The sequence below is a fragment of the Geotrypetes seraphini genome, chromosome 2 (assembly GCF_902459505.1).
Source record: "Geotrypetes seraphini chromosome 2, aGeoSer1.1, whole genome shotgun sequence".
Taxonomy (NCBI): domain Eukaryota; kingdom Metazoa; phylum Chordata; class Amphibia; order Gymnophiona; family Dermophiidae; genus Geotrypetes; species Geotrypetes seraphini.
The window spans coordinates 496,629,819-496,650,244 of record NC_047085.1 but is presented as its reverse complement, the minus strand read 5'-3'; the positions used below and the strand labels follow the sequence as shown (position 1 = coordinate 496,650,244).

At 44.2% G+C, this 20,426-nt stretch overlaps 1 protein-coding gene across 3 annotated transcripts in view; it reads right to left on the bottom strand.

Moving 5' to 3' along the window:
• Window positions 1-12,172: 12,172 nt before the first annotated feature.
• The window catches only part of LOC117354437, a 33,834-nt gene continuing 25,580 nt past the window's right edge, over window positions 12,173-20,426 (bottom strand). For all 3 annotated transcript variants that reach the window (XM_033931974.1, XM_033931973.1, XM_033931975.1), the window contains exon 4: window positions 12,173-15,104. In XM_033931974.1, coding sequence (XP_033787865.1) covers window positions 13,585-15,104 — 1,520 coding nt within the window. In that variant the 3' untranslated portion in view covers window positions 12,173-13,584. The remainder of the gene's footprint in view (window positions 15,105-20,426) is intronic.

The window sequence follows — 20,426 nt, the reverse complement described above, 5'->3', positions numbered from 1 at the left end:
TCTTCTTCCATCACAGCTTGTAGATCCAGAATCTTGTTTCCCATACTTCAAGCATTAGAATACACTATACTGCTTTCCAGACATTGCCCCCTTTTCCCATCCGTGTAGAGCAGGGGTAGGGAACTCCGGTCCTCGAGAGGCGTATTCCAGTCGGGTTTTCAGGATTTCCCCAATGAATATGTATTGAAAGCAGTGCATGCAAATAGATCTCATGCATATTCATTGGGGAAATCCTGAACATCCGACTGGAATACAACTCTCGAGGACCGGAGTTCCCTACCCCTGGTGTAGAGGTATTAAGTGATTTACTTACCTGAGGGCTTATACTCACCCGGGAGCTTTGATCACAAAGGAGAGACAGAACTTGTAATCCTGTCAGAGAAACAGGAGAATAGAGTTCTCCTGGGAGGTGTTGCCCCCTCCCACACAAAGTCCCTGTATGGTGAGTGGAAGACCTCCCCCTTAGTAACACTTGGAGTTTTACTTCTATATGTTTCTTCAGTTAAAAAAAAAAAAAAAAAAGATGCATAGTCATTAGCTCAGACTGCATATGCATAGCCAAATTCTGGATTGGGCCAGTTCTCATGTTGTTAACAGGACTTTATTTGGACATTATTTATAGATCACATCTCCATGGTTACTAATGTCTCTGGATGGCACAGGGGCCTCTTACTTGTTCTATGCCCCATCATACAATGACACGGTAAAACGGGGAGACAAGGCATTTTTTAGATATATTAGTGATATGAAGAAGTGCAAAAGTGGCATAGTGAGACTCAAAGGTGAAGGAGAGGAATATGTAGAAGCTGATAATGAAAAGGCCAAATTGCTTAAAAGATATTTCTGTTCTGTGTTCATGGCTGAAGCGCCGGGAGTGGGACCAAAGACAAACGTGAATAGGGATGGAGGAGTAATAGACCCTGATCGATTTTCAGAGGGTTGTGTTCATGAGGAGCTAGCAATAGGGCCTAGGGTGCTGAAGGAACTTAGGGAAGTTCTGGTAGATCCACTGACTGACTTTTTCAACGAGTCTCTAGAGTCAGGAGTGGTACCGGAGGACTGGTGAAGGGCAGATGTGGTCCCTCTCCACAAAGTGGAAGGAAGTAGGGAATTATAGGCTGGCAAGTCTGACTTCTGTGGTAATTAATGGAACACTTTTAAAACAGAGAATGGTCAAGTCTGGAATCCTGTGGATTACAGGACGGGAGGCAACATCGATTCACTTGGGGTAGGTCTTGTCAGACAAATCTGATCAATTTCTTTGACTGGGTGACCAGAGAATTGGACAGAGGATGTGTGCTAGATGTGGTGTATTTAGATTTTAGCTAAGCCTTTAACAGTGTTCCACACAGACATCTAATATATAAACTGAGTGCCCTTGGGATGGGTCCCAAAGTGACGAGCTGGGTCAAGAACTGGTTGAGTGGAAGGCGACAGAGGGTAGTGTTCAATGGAAATCGCTCTGAGGAAAGGGATGTTCCCACTGGTGTGCCTCAAGATTCTGTTCTTGGGTCTGTTCTTTTTAACATTTTTATAAACGATATTGCTGAAGGGTTGTCGGGTAAGATTTGCCTCTTTGTAGATGATACAAAAATCTGTAATAGAGTAGACACACCAGATGGTGTGAATAACATGAAGAAAGACCTGGCAAAGCTTGAAGAATGGTCTGAAATTTGGCAGCTAAAATTTAATGCTAAGAAATGCAAGGTCATGCATTTGGGCTGCAAAAACCCAAGGGAACGGTACAGATTAGGGAGTGAAGAGGTGGTGGAGACAGAGACTGTATCTGAATTCAAAAGGGCCTGGGATAGGCACATGGGATCTCTCAAAGAAAGAGATAATGGTTACTGTGGATGGGCAGACTAGATGGGCCATTTGGCCTTTATCTGCCATCATGTTTCTATGTAATAATTTTCCTGAAAGATCTGTACTGTTTTAGTGAATGTGACTGTTAATTTCTATTTGTATAATCTCTCTGAGTGTGTGTATAAGCTACTCAGAATAAAGAGAAATAAATGACCATGCACAGCGTGATGTAGTGTAGTGTGAATGCTTTGAGCTACTGTGGGTGTATCAGAGATATTTATAAGGGATGTAATTGTAAGGGATCAGACTCTGAGGTCATCAATGAGTTCCGAGTGTCTGACCAGTTGTTTGTGCTCACCAGTCAGGCTAGATTATGTAGGCCAGCATCTAAGGTGACCAGTTCAAAATGGATTTGCATGGCCATCTTGTCAACAATTGCCACTCTCTTTGGAAGCGCATTCAACAAGAAGTGTGGCTTCTTTGTAGGCGATAACTCGGGTGATTTCACCAGAGATTAATAGGGTAGCAATCTGGTCCACACTGCATATGTTTTCCAAGTTCAATAGAGTGGACATGGCAGCAAGGGAGGACACTGTATTTGAGTCCTCAGTGTTACAAGCAGGTGCAGAGGTTCCACCCTAGCTTTCTGGGACTGCTTTTGTATGTCTCTACTATCCAGAATGACACACCTATTGCACTAGAAAGATTAGGTTCTTACCTCAGTAATCTTCTTTCTTGTAGATGTGTCCTGAATGCTAGGGTCTTGAATCTGAACTAATAAGTTGCTTGCAGAAAACGGTCAATCTGTTTTCACTCCACCTCCTTCCCAGGGAGCTCCTCCTGCTCTCTCAGTTTGTACAAAAGCAATCAAATTAATTATGTATTTCATGGATATAACTAATGGGCAGACTGGATGGACCATTTAGGTCTTTATCTGCTGTCATTTACTATGTTAGGTCTCAGACACTACAATTTTGTTCTACTCTGTAACAAACATAGGAAATAACATTATAACATTCAAACTTATGCAACCAGCACTAATTATGTACAGAGTTCATAGCTATTGGCATTACCTGCTATCAAGCAAAGAATGAAGCTAGACTGTATGGCCATGAGGATTTACATTTGCATCATATTTATTTTTCTTCTCAGCTCCTCTGCAAGACAGAAATTTTTCAGAACCAGACTGATCTTAAGGCAGAAGGTGGGCAAAGCTCACTTACAGGGCAGGGCTTCAGGACCACTAGACACATCTACAAGAAAGATTACCAAGAACCTACCGTATTTTTTGCTGTATAAGACGCACCCACCTGTAGAGGAAGAAAACCCAAGAAAAAAAATTCCCACCACCCTGCCCTGTACCCCCCTCTGGTGGTCTAGTGGTAGGCCGGGACAGGGTCTTATAGAGCGAAAAATCCATAGGCACCCCAGTACCTTTTTTTGAAGTCCATTGGAGCTTTCTCTGCTACTGCCTGTCTCCCTTGCAGGACGGCTCTTCATCAGTTCGGGCAGGCGCATGCTGTTCGCGTTCCTGCCGCCACTCCCCGACTGGCTGCAGCCAGTTCTCGCGACTCTTATAGAATGAAAATACAGTGATCTTTCTTTCTAGTGCAATGTGTCTAGTGGTCTTGAATACTTTGGATGTACCAAAGCAGTCCCCAGAGGCTAGGGTGGACTCGAGCCTGCCTTCAAAATGGATTACCCAAAAGCTGTGTCTTTCCTGGCCGCTATATCCACCCTACATAACCTGGCAAAGGTATGAAAGGTAGACCGCTCTACAAATCTCCTCAGGCGAGACAGCCCTAGTCTCCACCTAAGATGCAGCAATACCTCCAGTAGAGTGTGCTTTCAACACAATCTGTGGCTGTTTACCAGAGCCCACATTTGCAGAGGAAATGGACACCAACTTCCCTTTCTCAGCATGACACGTCAGAACAAAAAAGCAATTCGAAAGGCAAAATTCATTGCTAACCTCGAGGTACCAAAGAAGAGCTCGCTTGACATCCAACAAATACAGCGTTTTATCCTTTTTCTTAGACCCCATAGGGCAGAAAACGGGCAAACGGACTTCCTGATTGACATGGAAGGATGAGACTAGTCGGTAAAAAGGACAGAACCGTGATTAAGAGCCCAGCTTCTATAATCCTAAGAAATGGCTCCCTGCAGGAAAGAGCTTGTAACTTGGAAACCTGTCTCGCCAAAGTAATCATCGCCAGGAACACTGTCTTAACTGTAAGATTCAAAAGGGAAGCCTCCCGTAAGGGCTCATATGGAGCAGTACTGAGACCTTGCAACATGAGGTTAAGGTTCCAGGAAGGGAAAGGGTAACGCATCGGAGGGCGCAACCTTAGAATCCCTATAATGAACCGGGTGACATCTAGGTGAGAGGCCAAGCAGCCTCTTTCCCCCTGAGCCTGGAAACAGGAAAAGCCTGCTATCTGTACTTTGAGAGAACCTACCAAAAGTCCCCCCCTTGCAAAAAAATCCAGGACTACCGAAATCGGAGCTCAACAGGACTCTACATCCTTCTCCGCACACCAGGGCTGAATAAGTATCAGCTGACTCTTCTTGAGATTGACTATTGAAACCCAAGTCCTGGTGGAATTGCGCCACTCTCAAAACCGCCAGTTTACCTTCCTCCTTGTACAGAGCTCTGATGATCCAATTGTTCAAATATGGGCGCATCTGATTCCCAGCTTTTCGGAGGTGCACCACTACCATCACCTTGGTAAAAATATGAGGTGCCATAGCCAGGCCGAAGGGGAACATAGAGAACTGGAAATGCTGTTCCAGCATATGAAAATCGCAAGTTCCTCATGTGGGCCGGGAAAATGTTAATGTGAAGATAGACCTCCATCAGATCAAGGGAGGCGATAAATTCCCCCTGAGCCACTGCGACTATGAGCAACAGAATGTCTCCATGCAGAAATGTGGTACCTTCAGAGCCTCATTAACCAACTTGAGGTCTAGAATCGGTCTGCAGTCATTTGAGTCTTTCTTTGGCATGATGAAGTACATGGAGTATCTGCCCGAGCCCAAATCTGCATCCAGGACCAGCTCTATGGCCTGAAGAGCCAGCAGCCTTTTTACCATAGCCCGAGCTTTGAGACTTCTCTCTGGTCGGCCAGAGGGTACAAAGCGGTCTGGCAGGGGGGTATAGAATTTGATTTTGTACCCCTCCCAGATTACATCTAGCAACCAGCGATGTGCACCAATCTGAGACCAGAGCAACCAAAATGTCAACAGTCTGCCCCCTATCTGGGGGAATTTGGCCCCTGGCCTCACTGTGCTTTCTTATTGGCTGGTGAGGGGTGAAAGCCCAAAGCTTACTGTCTTCTGCCCCGGTTGAATCTCTGATGCAATCCCTGAAGGGTCTTTGGGCTGGATTCACTAACCTGCCCGATCGGGTCCCGATCCCAGCAGGTCCGACTGATTCAGTAAACTTAAACATGCAGATGAGGGCGATCGGAGGAATGCCTCCATCTGCCTGCACTGCTCGTGCATGCGTGATCTGCGCTCATGCGCAAACCATAGGAGCAGTGATTTTTTTTCTTCTTTTTTTTAACTTTTTTAACTTTTGACTTTGTGGAAACGCTGTCACCTCCACTGACCCCCAACCCGCGTGGCTCCTAAAAGCTGGTCCCACTTTTCCAAGCTGCCACCCTCACAAAAAGATAAATGGAGCCTGTGGTTTTAAACCCGTGGGTTAAAACCACGGGCTCGCTGGGCGGGGAAGGGCAGGAGAGCTTCGGGGAAGGGCAGAACAGCGATGCAGCAGGGGAAGATTGAGGCAGAGCAGGGCGGCATGAGGGCGAGCAGCAGGGATAGCAGGGCAGCATTCGGGGCAAGCAGGCAGGAGAGATTGCAGGGCTTCCAGTCAGAAAGACGTTTTCGACTGGTTCCCAGCAGTCGCTTCTTCAGGTGATCGGCCAGCCCAGTCGGATCGGAAATTTGGTGTAGTGAATCAGGTCGCTGTCCAATTTGCATGCGTTTCAACTCATTTACACGCAAGGATTCCAAGCGGATCGCAGGAGAGGTAAGTGAATCAGGCCGGAGGGAAATTTGACAGTTAAGTGGTCGCAAACCGATCGATACATGATCGGTTTGCTTTGTGTCATTTCGCCTCCCAAATCATACAAAATCTTTGGGAGCCTCAAAAATTGCCCTAACCTGAACTCCTGGCCATCTGGGGTCTGCTGTCCAGTAAGAACTTGGGGCAATGGTCCATCACACTGGCCATCACGTCATCTAGACCCTTGCCAAAGAGCATCTGCCCCTGAAAGGGAAGCCTGCTTAGCGCAGCTTTAAGAGGTATCATCTGCCCACTGTCTGATTCAGAGCATCCATTGGGCGGAGATAGCATAGGCCATGACCTTTCTCATAACTCTGATAAGATCATACAGAGCATCCGTAATATAATTCCCCCAGAGAGAATTTGGGGATTTTCCCCATCTATCAAGTCTAAGAACATGCCACAAAAGAAGATGCAGCTGCCACCTTAATCCATAGGGCCAAAGCTTCAAATTGACATAAGAACATAAGAATAGCCTTACTGGGTCAGACCAATGGTCCATCAAGCCCAGAAGCCCGTTCTCACGGTGGCCAATCCAGGTCACTAGTACCTGGCCAAAACCCAAGGTTTAGTGATATTCAATGCTACCGATATACAGGGCAAGCAGTGGCTTCCCCCGTGTCTTTCTCAATAACAGACTATATGGACTTTTTCTCCAGGAAATTGTCCAAACCTTTCTTAAAACCAGCTACGCTATCTGCTCTTACCACATACTCTGGCAACGCGTTCTAGAGCTTAACTATTCGCTGAGTGAAAAATTTCCTCCAATTGGTTTTAAAAGTATTTCCCTGTAACTTCATCGAGTATCTCCTAGTCTTTGTAATTTTTGACGGAGTGAAAAATTGATTCACTTGTACCTGTTCTACTCCACTCAGGATTTTGTAGACTTCAATCATATCTCCCCTCAGCCGTTTCTTTTCCAAGCTGAAGAGCCCTAACTGTTTTAATCTTTCCTCATACAAGAGGAGTTCCATCCCCTTTACCATCTTGGTTGCTATTCTTTGAACCTTTTCTTTGAACCTACATCTTTCTTGAGATAAGGAGACCAGAATTGAATGCAATACTCCAGATGAGGCGCACCATGGAGCGATACAGGGGCATTAAAACATTCTTAGTCTTGTTACCCATCCCTTTTAAAATAATTCCTAGCATCCTATTTGGTTTTTGGGCCGCTGCCGCCGCACATTGGGCAGAAGATTTCATCGTATTGTCTACGATGACACTCTGATCCTTTGAGGAGCAAATCCACTTTGTGGTCTTGAGGATCCTTTTAACATTACCCCTCCTTCACTAGGCAAGGTGGTTTGTTTAGTCACCTACTCCACCAATGATTCCACTTTTGGCTGAAAAGCTACTGGAAATCTGATGCTATTGGATACAGCTTGCTATAGTTTTAGCCTGCCTATTTTCTCAATTAGATGGTTCAAGGCAAAGCTGAGATTTTGATGTCAGTCAGCCGTCAAGGGTATAAAGAATAATGTACTGCTATAGCACATTGGGGAATGTTTGAACTCCAGAAATGTTTCTGATTTGTATGATTATTCTGAAGTTTGGATAGCTCCACTGCAATACTGTATTTCAGGGAGTCTCCCCATTTCCTCTCCTTCTTATGTGTATCTATATAGGGCGATTGCCTGCTCTGGTACAAACTGAAGGGGCAGTAGAGCCCTTGGTAGAAGGAAGCACTGAAAACCTGGAATGGATTCCTTCTGCGCGCTCATGAGCATGGGGAGAATATACCCTACTAGAATGACACACCTACTAGAAAAGAAAGCAGAAAGGTAAAAACCTTTTTCTTCTACTCTGCAAATAGCTAAAACCAGTACAGATTACAATTAAGACAATGGGCATACCCACAGGCTACATACCAAAGTTATAAAACATACAATCAGTGATCAAACATTGAATACACAGACCAAAAAAAATGTTCTTGGTGTCTTGGGTTTTTTGACCTGTTCCTGGGGTTATTTGGGGTGCCAATTTAGAAAATTGCATTGGATAGACCGCATCAGCTCCAGTTTCTTAGATATGGTGGCAATACAAGTATCCTTGCTTTTTATGCCTTTGGGATAGTAGAGCCAAACATGAACATTAGGCAAAATAAGATTGGCCTAGATTTGCTGGTTAAAGATAATATAATACTCAGGAGGAAGCTGGAAGCTCAGGAGAATAATGGCCGAGTTAACAATTTGAGATTTATAAATTTTCCAAAGATCTTGTCAACTTCTCCTAGAGAAATGGTGAAAAGGTATTTTATGGAAATATTGGAAATTCCTGAAAGCTCCTTACCACCTCTTACAAGAGTGTACTATCTTCCTGCCAAGCCCCAATCCAAAGAAGAAAAAAATTGAGGAATCCCGGGACAGACCATTGGACATTTCCGCAATTCTGGAACAATCGGATAGAGAATTGGCTGTTCCAGCCACTCTCTTGTTGTCTGTGGCTTTGGCTCCAGACAAGGATTGGCTATTAAAACTTTTCTTTAAAAATAGGACCAAAGACTTCCTGGGACATCATATTCAGATTTTTCCTGATGTCTCTAGAGAGACTCAAAAGAGAAGAAAAGAATTTCTACTTCTAAAACCTGGAGTGATTCAAATATGGGGTATTTTCTTTCTGAGATACCCATGTAAATGTGTAGTCAGATATTTGTCTTTGAAGTATATTTTTACAGAGCCGTCTCAACTGATTAGTTTTCTCTCAGCGAAACGTCTTGAGAAAGGAATAACAGCGCCCATGGAAGGTTAGCTCCCCGCACTGTAGTATGACATGGATTTCCTTTTAACTTATTTGATTTATATTTGTTCTACTCTTTAAATCTTGGATCCAATACATGGAGGACTAGTGTGTGATCAATTAGATCATTTATTACTTCATTTATCTATTTTTATTTTCAAATTGAATTATGTATTATGGTATATCTTAATTTCGGAAATTTAGTTTATTATGTTGTTTGATCTCACTTTACTGTACAAGATGTATATGCTTGGTAATATTATAAAATTCTATAAATAAATAATAAAAAAATAATAATAATAAGATTGGCCTCCGAGGGAATATAGGTGGTTGGGAGGACAAAATGTAATCAATGAACCTTTAGTAGCACAAAATAGATTCATACTGCCACTATTACATATAAAGCTAGCCCTGATGTCACAATTTGTAAAGGCTTTAAATAAAGACGGTTTGTGCATTGAATACATAGTGCATATGTTACCTGGACTTACCATGGAAAAAAGGCAAGAATTTTTGATGGTCCACAGATCAGACAGCTTATAAATGACCCACATTTCATAGCATCAATGAATGAAATCGAATCATGTGCCCGATCTTCATTTGTTCTTATTGTGAAAAACTTTCTTGGCAACCAAGAAGGCAGACAACTACACACAATTAGTAGAGGATATGCTCTTTCATTTCATTGGCTGTAACATGTGTGTTAAAGTCCATCATCTGCACAGTCACTTAAGATCGCTTTCCAGAGAACCTTGGTGACATAAGCAAAGAGCAAGGTAAAAGATTTCACCAAGGCATAAAAACAATGGAAGGAAGATGGGATGCACAATGATGCCAGACTATTGTTGGAATCTTACGCGGGATTGTCCTGGCAGATCCCACTCTCAGAAATCTTACAAAAGGAGCTTCTTGAGTGTCGAATGACTGGAAAGTTTATATCATAAACATGTGCTTTTGGTATGAAATAAGTAGATTTTCATGTTGTACACTTTTCTTTTAATATGTTTCCTACATGCTTAAAAGATATTAATTACATTACATTAGGGGTTCAAGGTGGCTTATAAAAGATTTATAAACGGTTAAAAAAGATTTATAAACAATGGAAGAACAGTTGATTTACTAGATTGGTAAAGAGTAGATCTTTTGACATTTTCAGGGGTTGGAATTAGTACAGCTTATAAGAGGTATATAGACGGGGGTTACAATGGAGGCACAATTGTTATTGCTGGGGTAGTAAGAGTGGATTCTTTGTCTATTTTAGCATTGTTAATAGTACGTGAAGTTAGGGCTGTTTCAGGAATTTCTTGAAAAGTATAGTTTTTATTTATTTTCTGAATGTCTTGTAGTCTGTGGTGGTCATCAGCAGGTTGGAGACTACATTAAAATATCCTGATTTTTTAACAGACAAGCAGAATGAAGAGTGGTAAAAGGCGCATGTTCTGTGTCTCAAAAACTAGAGCTGATAGGAGAAAACCGGTGCTATTTTTGGAATCAGCAGGTCAAATATACCCAGAACATTTGAGGTACCAAAATGAGTGCTGGCCAGTGTTATCTGTTACGGAGATTCTCCATGGATAGTAAGAAAATCAGCCACAACTCCCAGCAGCCAGCTAAAGCAACAGGATGCACCAAGGCAGAAACAAGAGGACAGTGTGGTGGAGAGTGGCTACCACATGCTCAGAAAAGTCTCTAGGTTTCCAGAGCCCAGAGAATATAAGAATTGCCATACTAGGACATCAAACCCAGTATCCTGTTTCCAACAGTGGCCAACCCAGGTCCCAAATACCTAGTAAGATCCCAAGTAGTAAAACAGATTTTATGCTGATTGTCCTAGGAATAAGCACTGGATTTCCCCCAAGCCATCTCAATAAATGGCCTATTGGACTTCTCTTTTAGGAAACTATCCAAACCTTTTTTTAAACCCCGTCAAACTGATTTCACCCCATTCTCTGGCAACAAATTCCAGAGTTTAATTACACATTGTGCGAAGAAATATTATCTTCGATTTGTTTTAAATCTAATACTTATTAGCTTCATTGCATGCCCCCCACTCCTAGTATTTTTGGAAAGAGTGAACAAGTGATTCACATCTACCCTTTCCACTCCACTCATTATTTCATCGTATCACCCCTGAGACGTCTCTTCTCCAAGCTGAAGAGCCCTAGCCGTTTTAGCCTTTCCTCATAGGGAAGTCGACTTTTATCCATCGATGGTGCTGTCAGATAACGTCACCAGCATAGGGCTGTTTTATCCTACTGTCCAAAGAGAGCCCTCATTGCAGATAAGTAACCTTTTTTTTTGTTGTTGTTTCTCTACCCTGCTGTTGATGTTTAAATTAAGTAGTAATTTTGTATTATGTTAAGCATTTTTACATACCTTGCCTTGAGCATTTTGAAAGGGCACATTAAGGTCCGGATTCTGCAAAGTGTATCCTGATTTTAGGCAGCTGTAGGCATCCTACAGCTGTCTAATCAGCCAATCGGGACGCACATTTAAAAAAAAAAAAATGCTCCACAGGCAGGCCCACAAGAACCTAGGCGCCCCTACGCGTCTCCCTAGTAGAGGGAGGGACACTTACAATGTAGGCCAGCAAAATACTGGCCTACATTGTAAGTAGACGTGGCCGCTATACTTATTGCAGCAAGGGATTTCCCTGCCACAATAAGTATAGTGGCCGCCTGTCCTCCCCCCGATCACCGGCAGGAGGGTGCCCAACCCTTCCTGCCGGAGGACGCCCCCCTCCAGACCCCCCTGCACTAATGACCCCCTAACCCACCATCCCCAACTAACCTCTAAATTGTTGGCCAGCAGGCCCGCCTCATCGAAATGAGGCAGGCCCGCCCCATCCCCACTAAGCCTAAGGCCTGATTGGTCCAGAGCCTGGGTCAATCAGGCCTTAGGCTTAACGGGGATGGGCCGGACCCGCCTCATTTTGACGAGGCAGGCTGGAAGGCAGCAAGACCCGTCTGGCTGGCCAACAATGTAAAGGTTATTTTTTTGGGGGGGGGGAGGTTATGGGGGTCATCGGGGGGGGTGTTAGCATAGAAGGGCATTAGCGCGGGGGGGTCTGGGGGAGTGTCCTCCGGCAGGGAGACACTAGAGCCGCCTAGGTTCACCTAAGGCCCTTAGGCGATCTTGCGGGCCTCCCTAGGCTCCCGGAGGTGCCTTCAATATAGGCGGCCTGCCTGGGGAGCATTTAAAAAAAAAAAAACATGTGCGACACGATTGGCTGATTAGACAGCTGTAGGACGCCTACAGCTGCCTAAAATCGGGATGCACTTTGCAGAATCTGGGCCTTAATATTTACATCCCCCTCTTTTACAAAACTGTAGTACGCAGAATTCCTATGAGCGTCGAAGCTGTTACCGCCACAGCTGGCACTAAAAACCGTGCAACGGTTTTATAAAAGGGAGGGGTGTTAATAACAAAATAGCAAATCAAGAGATGTGAGGATATGTGATCAAGTCTAGTTTCTTACTCTTACTTCTTGAATACTTTTATAATTATTCATTTGTGTTGAAATTAATATAGTATATAGTGAAGATCAGTGAAATAAACTACTTTTAAGCATTTTTTTATTTTATTTTTTTAAGACAACAAAATGTGAAAGAAATACAAGGGTGTGAAAATTTTTACAAGGCACAGTAAGTCTTTTTTTCCCCCTCTGCTGTTATCCTCTTCTTAATTATGTGGACCGACTTAAATTATTTTCCCCCCTCTTGTCTTTTTTCTGTTTCCCTTAAAGGTATCAATTTTCAGTGTTGACATAGTGTTGTTAGAAATCTTAACAAAAAGAAAAAAAGATCACCCAAGAAGTGGTCTTTAGACTGAAAAATATTAACATCTCTGATCTACAAACACTCAAGACATTATGTGAATCGGTAGAACCACCAACTAGAAAATCATTTGCATTTATCCAGCCTTCCCACCCCCTTTTCTTGTGAAGCGTTTCTGGCATGCAAGGTTCTTCCCTACAACACAAACCACCTGGCGGCACTTTGAAAAGTCTTCTGCAAGAACCCCAGACAGCACACTTGGAAAACTGAGGCCCAGTAAGGCAGTACCAGACATACCATTGGAGGTTAGAGGTGGCAGACGGATACATGAAGAGGGATAAAAGAAAACTTTAAAAAGGTTTAATTCTGTCCATAGTAAAATGCATTTATTTTGCCAATTGTGTTTAAAAAAATTTAATTACATGCTTTGGGGGTATATTCTTTAATAGAACTGTCCAAATTGTTAAAACTTTCTAAGTCACCGTCCATGAATTATTTGTGAATAAAACTGACCTTCTTAAAAACATACACTTAAGATTTCACATTAAAAACTTGCCTGCAGACAAGTCTTCAACAGGCTGTGTGTGTCCTGGGACCTTGCATGGGTTTCTTCCCCATAGGCTGTCGTGCTAATGAATCCCAATCTCCTGCTGCAATGCAGCTGACGTCTAAAAACTGTTCCAGGGCAGAAAATGTTAAAAAAAAAGATTCTCCTCTTGTAATCCATTCAGTTCAGATCCATATACTCTGTCCTGTGGGCATAAGGAATTGCTGACAGCCCCCATATTCCCCTATCCCTCAGCTAAACATGTCAGCTAGTGAAGGAAGGGAGCTAGAAAGGGGCCATTCCTACATGTATGATGGGTTCATTTCTAACAAAAAGACACAGTATAAAAAACAGGCTCCAATGCAAAGTCTGATTCTGTCTTTCAAATCCATACTGTAGCCATGATGGTCATTTCCAATAATTCTGACTCGCGTCTCTTATTTCACCTGTCATCTCCCCTTCAACCTCCTCAGTTTCTCTGACAAGGATTTCATGGAGATGACAGTTAAACAAAAATTTTAAAAGATAATCAAGAGTTTGGGGGAGAATACTTACTTACATTATATTTTCTCTCATCTTTCTTCACTCAATTTGGTTCAGCTTACAAAAAAGCACAGGTCTGTCCTTGATCATGATACCATAGGATTTCAATGTATCCGAGAGCGCCCACGAGAACGGCCCTTGGTTCGCGACCGACTTCCTGACCAAGCCACAGAGTTCCCACGAGCCACTGGTGGTGGTGGTGCAGGCCGCCTTGGTCCTGGAGAGCTTGGGCTGGGTGTATCATGCGGCTCCCGATCTGGGGAGCCTGGGCCAAAAACAGCAGGCGGCTCCCGATCTGGAGAGCCGGGAACAGAAACGGCAGGCGGCTCCCGATTTGGGGAGCTGGGGACAGAAAGGGCAGGCTGCTCCTGGTCCAGTGAGCTCAGGATAGGAATGGCAGGCTGCTCAAAAGCAACAGGTGAAGTCTGTGGTATGCCAAGTACCTCTCCAGAAGGGCCAATTTCTACGTGATTCCCCTGGCTGGCCGCTCGCTGCTCCCTCAGTTGTTTGAGTTCATCCCGGATGTCAGTGAGAACAGTCAGCAACTGCAGCTGTAGCTCCCGGTCCTGCACCCGCTGTTCACGCTGCTGAATTCGCTCCTCTTCCCACATGGCCAGCTCCTGATGGTAGAGCTGGTCCCACTGCTCCTCCAGCTCCAACAGCCGGTTCACGTTAGCCCTCCACATTGTCCTCCGCTCTTCCCTCATGCAGGAGCAGTCTGCCCTCTCAGGCATGGCCGCAGCCGACGCTAGCACATGATCACCCTCTTGTGAGGCCGAGGAAGGCAGAGAGTCCTCCCGGGCGTTCTCGCTACGCTGTGGAGAGCCAGACTGCTGCTCCCATTCCTCTTGATGTTCCTGCCACGTGGGTGGTGCCAACACTCCTCCAGGCAGGGAGCCCAGCTCCATCTCCTGGCCACCGTTGCCTCCCACATCACTCTCCTCCTCTTCTTCATCCTCTTCCTCCTTCAGCCTCAGGGAGTCAGCTGATCCATGCAGTAGGCCCAGAGTAGGGTTCTCAGCACTGGCTTCTTGACTCCAGTCTGCATGAGTTGAGAGATGGCCTAGAGAATCCTCTGGTGAGGAGATCATCGAGCCCTGTGAGTCACAGCGAGAGGGCACATCCTGAGCTCCTGACAGCAGGCCAGCATTGGCATCCTCTTCCACAGGAGGCCAGGGAGTTGGGCAAGGCTTGATGTCAATGTCCATGTCGGGGCAGGGCTTGATATCGGGGCAGGGCTTGATGTCAATGTCGGTGTCGGGGCAGGGCTTGATGTCAATGTCGGTGTCGGGGCAGATCTTGATGTTGAGATCTGTATCAAGGCAGGGCTTGATGTCAATGTCCGTGTCGGTTTCGGTGTCCGTGTCAGGGCAGATCTTGATGTTGATGTCTGCGTCGGGGCAAGGCTTGATGTCAATGTCTGTATCAGGGCAGATCTTTATTTTGATGTCTGTATCGGGGCAGGGCTTGATGTCGATGTCTGTGTCAGTCAGCATGGCATCTCCATCAGGAGACTCCTCCTTATGCCCTTCCTCAGCCATGTTAAAGGAGATTTGAGTCATACCAACTACGGCCGGGGAGATCACAGGTACTTCTGGAACTCTGGGTTCTGGCCTTGACAACGCTGTATTGAAAAACAAAACAGAATGCAACAGTAAATAAAACTGGATTCACTATTAAGGGTATTTGGGTGAGGAGACTGAAAAAGGAAATACCGTTCCTCTAGATTTGTTTAGAAACATCTTTTAGATGCTTTAAAGCTAGTTTTATAACTTGAGCTATTTAGGGAAGCCTTTGATAGCGATTTTACCCTGTTTGACTCAATTAGCTGGGAATGTCTTCCCTAGTTTTTTGGAGGGGGGAAGAGAAGGGACAGGACTTAAAAGCGCAAATATTCTCTCTTTTCCCTCTATTGACTCTGTTTTACTGATTGTAAATTTACCTTAAACTACTGCTTATTTCTGTGGTTTATTTAAATTTGTAAAGTGCTGAGATGTATTTCACTTTTGGTGGCGTATCAAGTATAACTATAACCAAAGCTGATCTTTCAAAAAATTCCCCAGTCTTTATTCTATGCTTGGCCAACATAAGTTTCAAGTTTAATTAAAAAATTTGTATACTGCCTAATCAGTCTTCTTAAAATGCTGTGTGGGGTAAGGGGGTCTCCCCTGAGACTTACTTTCAATGCTGCTTCCTTGGTTTGAGGGAGGGGGAGTGGAGGATGAGGGGAAAATTGCTGCAGCTGCTCTCTCTCGCTAGGGCTGGCTTACACAGTGCAATCTGCCCCTAGCAAGATAGTCCACTCTGGTTATGTGAATCTCACGCCTGCATCTTTGCTGCCTCCTAAAAATGAACAAAACTCAAGATTTCTGTGGATCGGATTGCAAAGCAACGATCTATGTAGGGGCTATTTCCGTGATTTCCAAACCTGATCTGGGGAACCCCAGCCGGTCAGGTTCTCAGGTTCTCCACGATCAATATGCACGAGACAGACCTGGATATCAAGGAGGTAGTGTGTGCAATCTGATCTCACAAATATTCATTGTGGATATTCCTGAAAACTTGACTGGATTGGGATTCCCCTTAGGACAGGTTTGGGAATCACTGGGCTAACTCATGAATGACACATGAGAAGACACCTTGTGAACTATCAAGGCCGACATGTGGCCTCATAATTACTTCTTTACAAATAATTCCCCACTCGATCTATGGGTAGTGCTCTTTTACATCTCCCCTTGGTTCCATTGACTGCTAAAGCCCATAAATTAGCTTGTTTTATTTTTACTGCTGCTAGACTTTTATTGGCAGCTCATTGGAAACAGTCTTTTCCCCCAGGTCGGACTCACCTATTGCGAAAAGTAGACTTTATTTTTCGTATGTCTAAATTGACAGCTTTGACTCAGACTCGTTTTACTCCCTTTTTTAAGGTGTGGGATCCCTTTATTAGGTGGTGTGAAAGTCCCTCATGACCAATGGTTAGCCATATATTTGTTCTTTGTAAACCTTTTGTACTGCTATTAGGTATACTTTTGACCCTGGGGTGGGATGGGACGGGGGGGGGGGTTTGGTTTTGATGGCTGTGATTTTATGCATTGTACTGAAGAGTTACGGTACAACTTTTTATTTTATGTTCTTTGGAGTTTGGGGGGGTTTGGGAAGATATGTTTCATGTGGATTTTTGGCTTTGTATTTATTATTCCTCTGAGATTTTGTATTGTTTTCTGAAAAATTTTCAATAAACAAATTAAAAAAAAACAAAACAAAAAACCAAATAATTCCCCTACTCTTTTCTCATTTTGACTGCGTCCTCATAATTCCTTTGCCTGGCTTCAGACATGATGTCCACTGGGCAACTTCCCAGTCTAGAGATCTATAGAGACAAAGGCAGCTACAGATACCTCAAAATCTCACCAAGACTATGAATTGCAGGGCACATGGAGTTATCTGCTGTAGAACAGGAGTGGCATTTGTGAACCTGCAGCGGGACAATTACGTATTCTGCAGCATCATAGGCTAAACTTGGAAGACCAGCAGAACACAGGAATAAGGAATTTGCTTGTACAAATCAAGATGCCAAGTTAAACATGGACCCTCTGTTGAAAGCTGAAGGTAGAATTGAGGTGGTCAGGGTGCAGATAATCTTGGTCATGTATGTTTATGTTTATTTAAACTTTATATACCGCCTTTACTGACAAGTAGGCCAAAGCAGTGTGCCTAATAAAACAAAAATTCAGAAAAGGAACACCAATTTGAAACAGAAGAACTCGCTCAGCCAAGAAATACACTCACACTAATTAAAATAATAAATAAAATACAATATAAAAGCTTACAGTTTCTGAGAAAGCGACTGTCCTTAAGAGTTCCCAAAGGCCAACTGAAAATAGTGAGGTGTTGTTTTTTTTTTCCAAATTTATTGAGATAATGCAGAAAGATACATAACCATGAACAAGGCAAACAACCACCCTAACACTCACAGCCCCCCACCCCACCAAAAGGGTGTCAGGTCAAAAGCGCGCCGGGACAAAGGCGCACGCAGACAATTGAGTGCAGCGCGGAGGTGCGCGCCAAAGAAAATTACTGTTTTTAGGGGCTCCGACGGGGAGAGCATGGGGGGGGAACCCCCCCACACTTTACTTAATACAGATCGCGCCGCGTTGTGGGGGGTTTGGGGGGTTATAACTCTCCACATTTTACTGAAAACTTCACTTTTTCCCTGTTTTTCGGGAAAAAGTTAAGTTTCCAGTAAAATGTGGGGGGTTACAACCCCCCAAATCCCCCACAATGCTGCCGCGATCTGTATTAAGTAAAGTAGGGGGGCTCCCCAACAAAACCCCCCATCGCAGACCCTAAAAACAGTAATTTTCTTCGGTGTGCGCCTCCGTCTTATGCTCAGTTGTCGGCGCGCGCCTTTGTCTTCCGCAATTATATCTATGAACCCACCAAAAGTCATACTGGGATTCTTCAGTACGAGACAAAACAGTCCAAAGCAGAACATAACCCCCATCCAAAGCCCCTCCCACCCCAACCCCCATCCCATTTGTGCGCAGAAAACCAACTAGAGACCACCAAATTAGCCGGGTGAGCCCACTAGGAGGCCGATGACCACTTGATGTATGGATCCCAAACCTTCAAAAACTGAGAGGCAATTATGCATGAGCTGTCAATTTAGACATACGAAAAATAAACGCTAATTTTCCCAATAAATGCTGCCTAGTAGGTGGGTGAACCTGCTTTCACTGTGCAGCCAATAACAGTCTGCTAGCTGTAAACACATGAAAAGCCAAGGTCTGACAGGAGCGCAGCAACGCCCCATGAGGCATATGCAATAAAGCACTGCCCATAGATTTACGAACAGGTCTATGAAAAATTTCCGTGAGGATTTCGAACACCATAGTCCACCCAATGTCCACCAAATGTGCAAAAACGTACCTCTTTGCCCACACTGCCTCCAACATAAGTCAGAGGTGTGCGAGTAAATACGGTGCAAGCGAACTGATGTAAGGTACCACTGGCAGAGCAACTTGTATCCATTTTCCACCAAAGAGCTAGCAATTGAGGAGCGCAGCGTTTGAAAAGATTGGCCCACCATCGAGCAGCAAAAGTCCGCCCCAACAAAGTCTCCCAAACTTGAATATATTTAATTGGGGGGGACATTTTGGGAAGTGTCTTATAAAAGCGAGTAACACATCCCCGACCACAACTGCCACCCATGGCCCATTCCAACAAAGTTTCAGGGATCAACAACTCGCCCAGCGCCCTACGCCGAAGAAAGTCGCAGTCCTGGCGATATCGAAAGAAATCCAGCTCCCCCAAATCGTAGGCCTCCCGTAAGTTTGAGTAGGAAACAATCTGACCCTCTTCAAAAAAATCCCCCAGGTCCGCAAGGCCCTGGAGGGCCCAAATTTTAAATCGCGGATTCAGGCGACCAGGCACAAACCCCTCTGCCACCCAAAGCGGCGTAGATAAAAAAATAACACCTACCCGGGGAAAATAGTGAGTTTTTAACAAAATTTTAAATTATTTTAATGATGTTTCCTTATAGCAAGGGACTCGAAGGGCATTCCAAAGAAGTGGTGAGCTATAAAAGAATGAAACATAGAAACATAGAAAAAAGCAGCAGAAAAGGGCTATAGCCCACCAAGTCTGCCCATTCCAAGTATCCCCTCCCCTGAATTTACTTCCTTAAAGATCCCACGTGAGTATCCCATTTTCTCTTAAAATCCATCACGCTGCTGGCCTTTATCACCTGGAGTGGGAGTCTGTTCCAATGATCCACTACTCTTTCGGTGAAGAAGTACTTCCTGGAGTTGCCATGAAACTTCCCTCCCCTGATCTTCAGCGGATGCCCTCTGGTGGTCGAGGGTCCCATGAGCCAGAAAATATCATCTTCTGACTTGATGCGTCCTGTGATGTACTTATATGTTTCAATCATATCTCCCTGTTCTCTTCTTTCCTCAAGTGAGTACAGCCGCAATTTTTTAAATCTTTCTTCATACGTGAGATCCTTGAGCCCCAAGACCATCCTGGTGGCCGTTCGCTGAACTAACTCGATCCTCAGCACGTCCTTCCAGTAGTGTGGTCTCCAAAACTGAACACAGTACTCCAAGTGAGGCCTCACCATGGCTTTGTACAACGGCATCATAACTTCAGGTTTCCTGCTGACAAAACCTCTGCGGATACACCCCATCATTTGTCTTGCCCTGGAGGAAGTCTTCTCCACTTGATTGGCAACCTTCATGTCCTCACTAATGATTACCCCTAGGTCGTGTTCCGCCGTGGTCCTAACCAAGATCTCACCATTTAGTACATAAGTTCTACGCGGGTTTCTCTTACCCAGGTGCATTATCTTGCATTTTTTAGCATTGAAGCCTAGCTGCCAAGTAGTTGACCATTGAATGATGTAAGGCAGGTAGATTCAAGGTGGGCACAAGAGAATGGCAGAATGGATAGGTGTTGCTCATAAACTGAACGAGTAGCATTATGTAAAGAATGGAAGATTAGGTTTATACCTTTGATAGTCTTCTTTCTGTTAGTCCCTAGAGGATTCCATACGCTAGGAGGCTCATATCGAAACTTAAACACGTTTAAAAACCCGCCCACGTCAGCACTTGGCCACCTAAAAAGGTTGTCCAAGTGCCGATAATCAAACCAAAGCGGCTCACAATTTAACATACTTAATCTTTTAAAACACACAGGTCTCATAGTTCTTCCAGCGAACAAGAGTAAAAACAATAAAAAGAGAGGTAACTTACTAGAAATTTTATCATACACTGTCTCAACAAAAATCACATATTCTGCTCAATGTAGGGAGCAATTAGCGTAAAAATGCATGAGCAAAAAAAAAATGAGTTTTCAATAGTTTTCGAAATGTAGCTGGTTGCCACAAAATCTCGATAGGCCTGTTAGGGCATTCCAGAGAACGGGCCCAGCAATAGAAAAACACGAT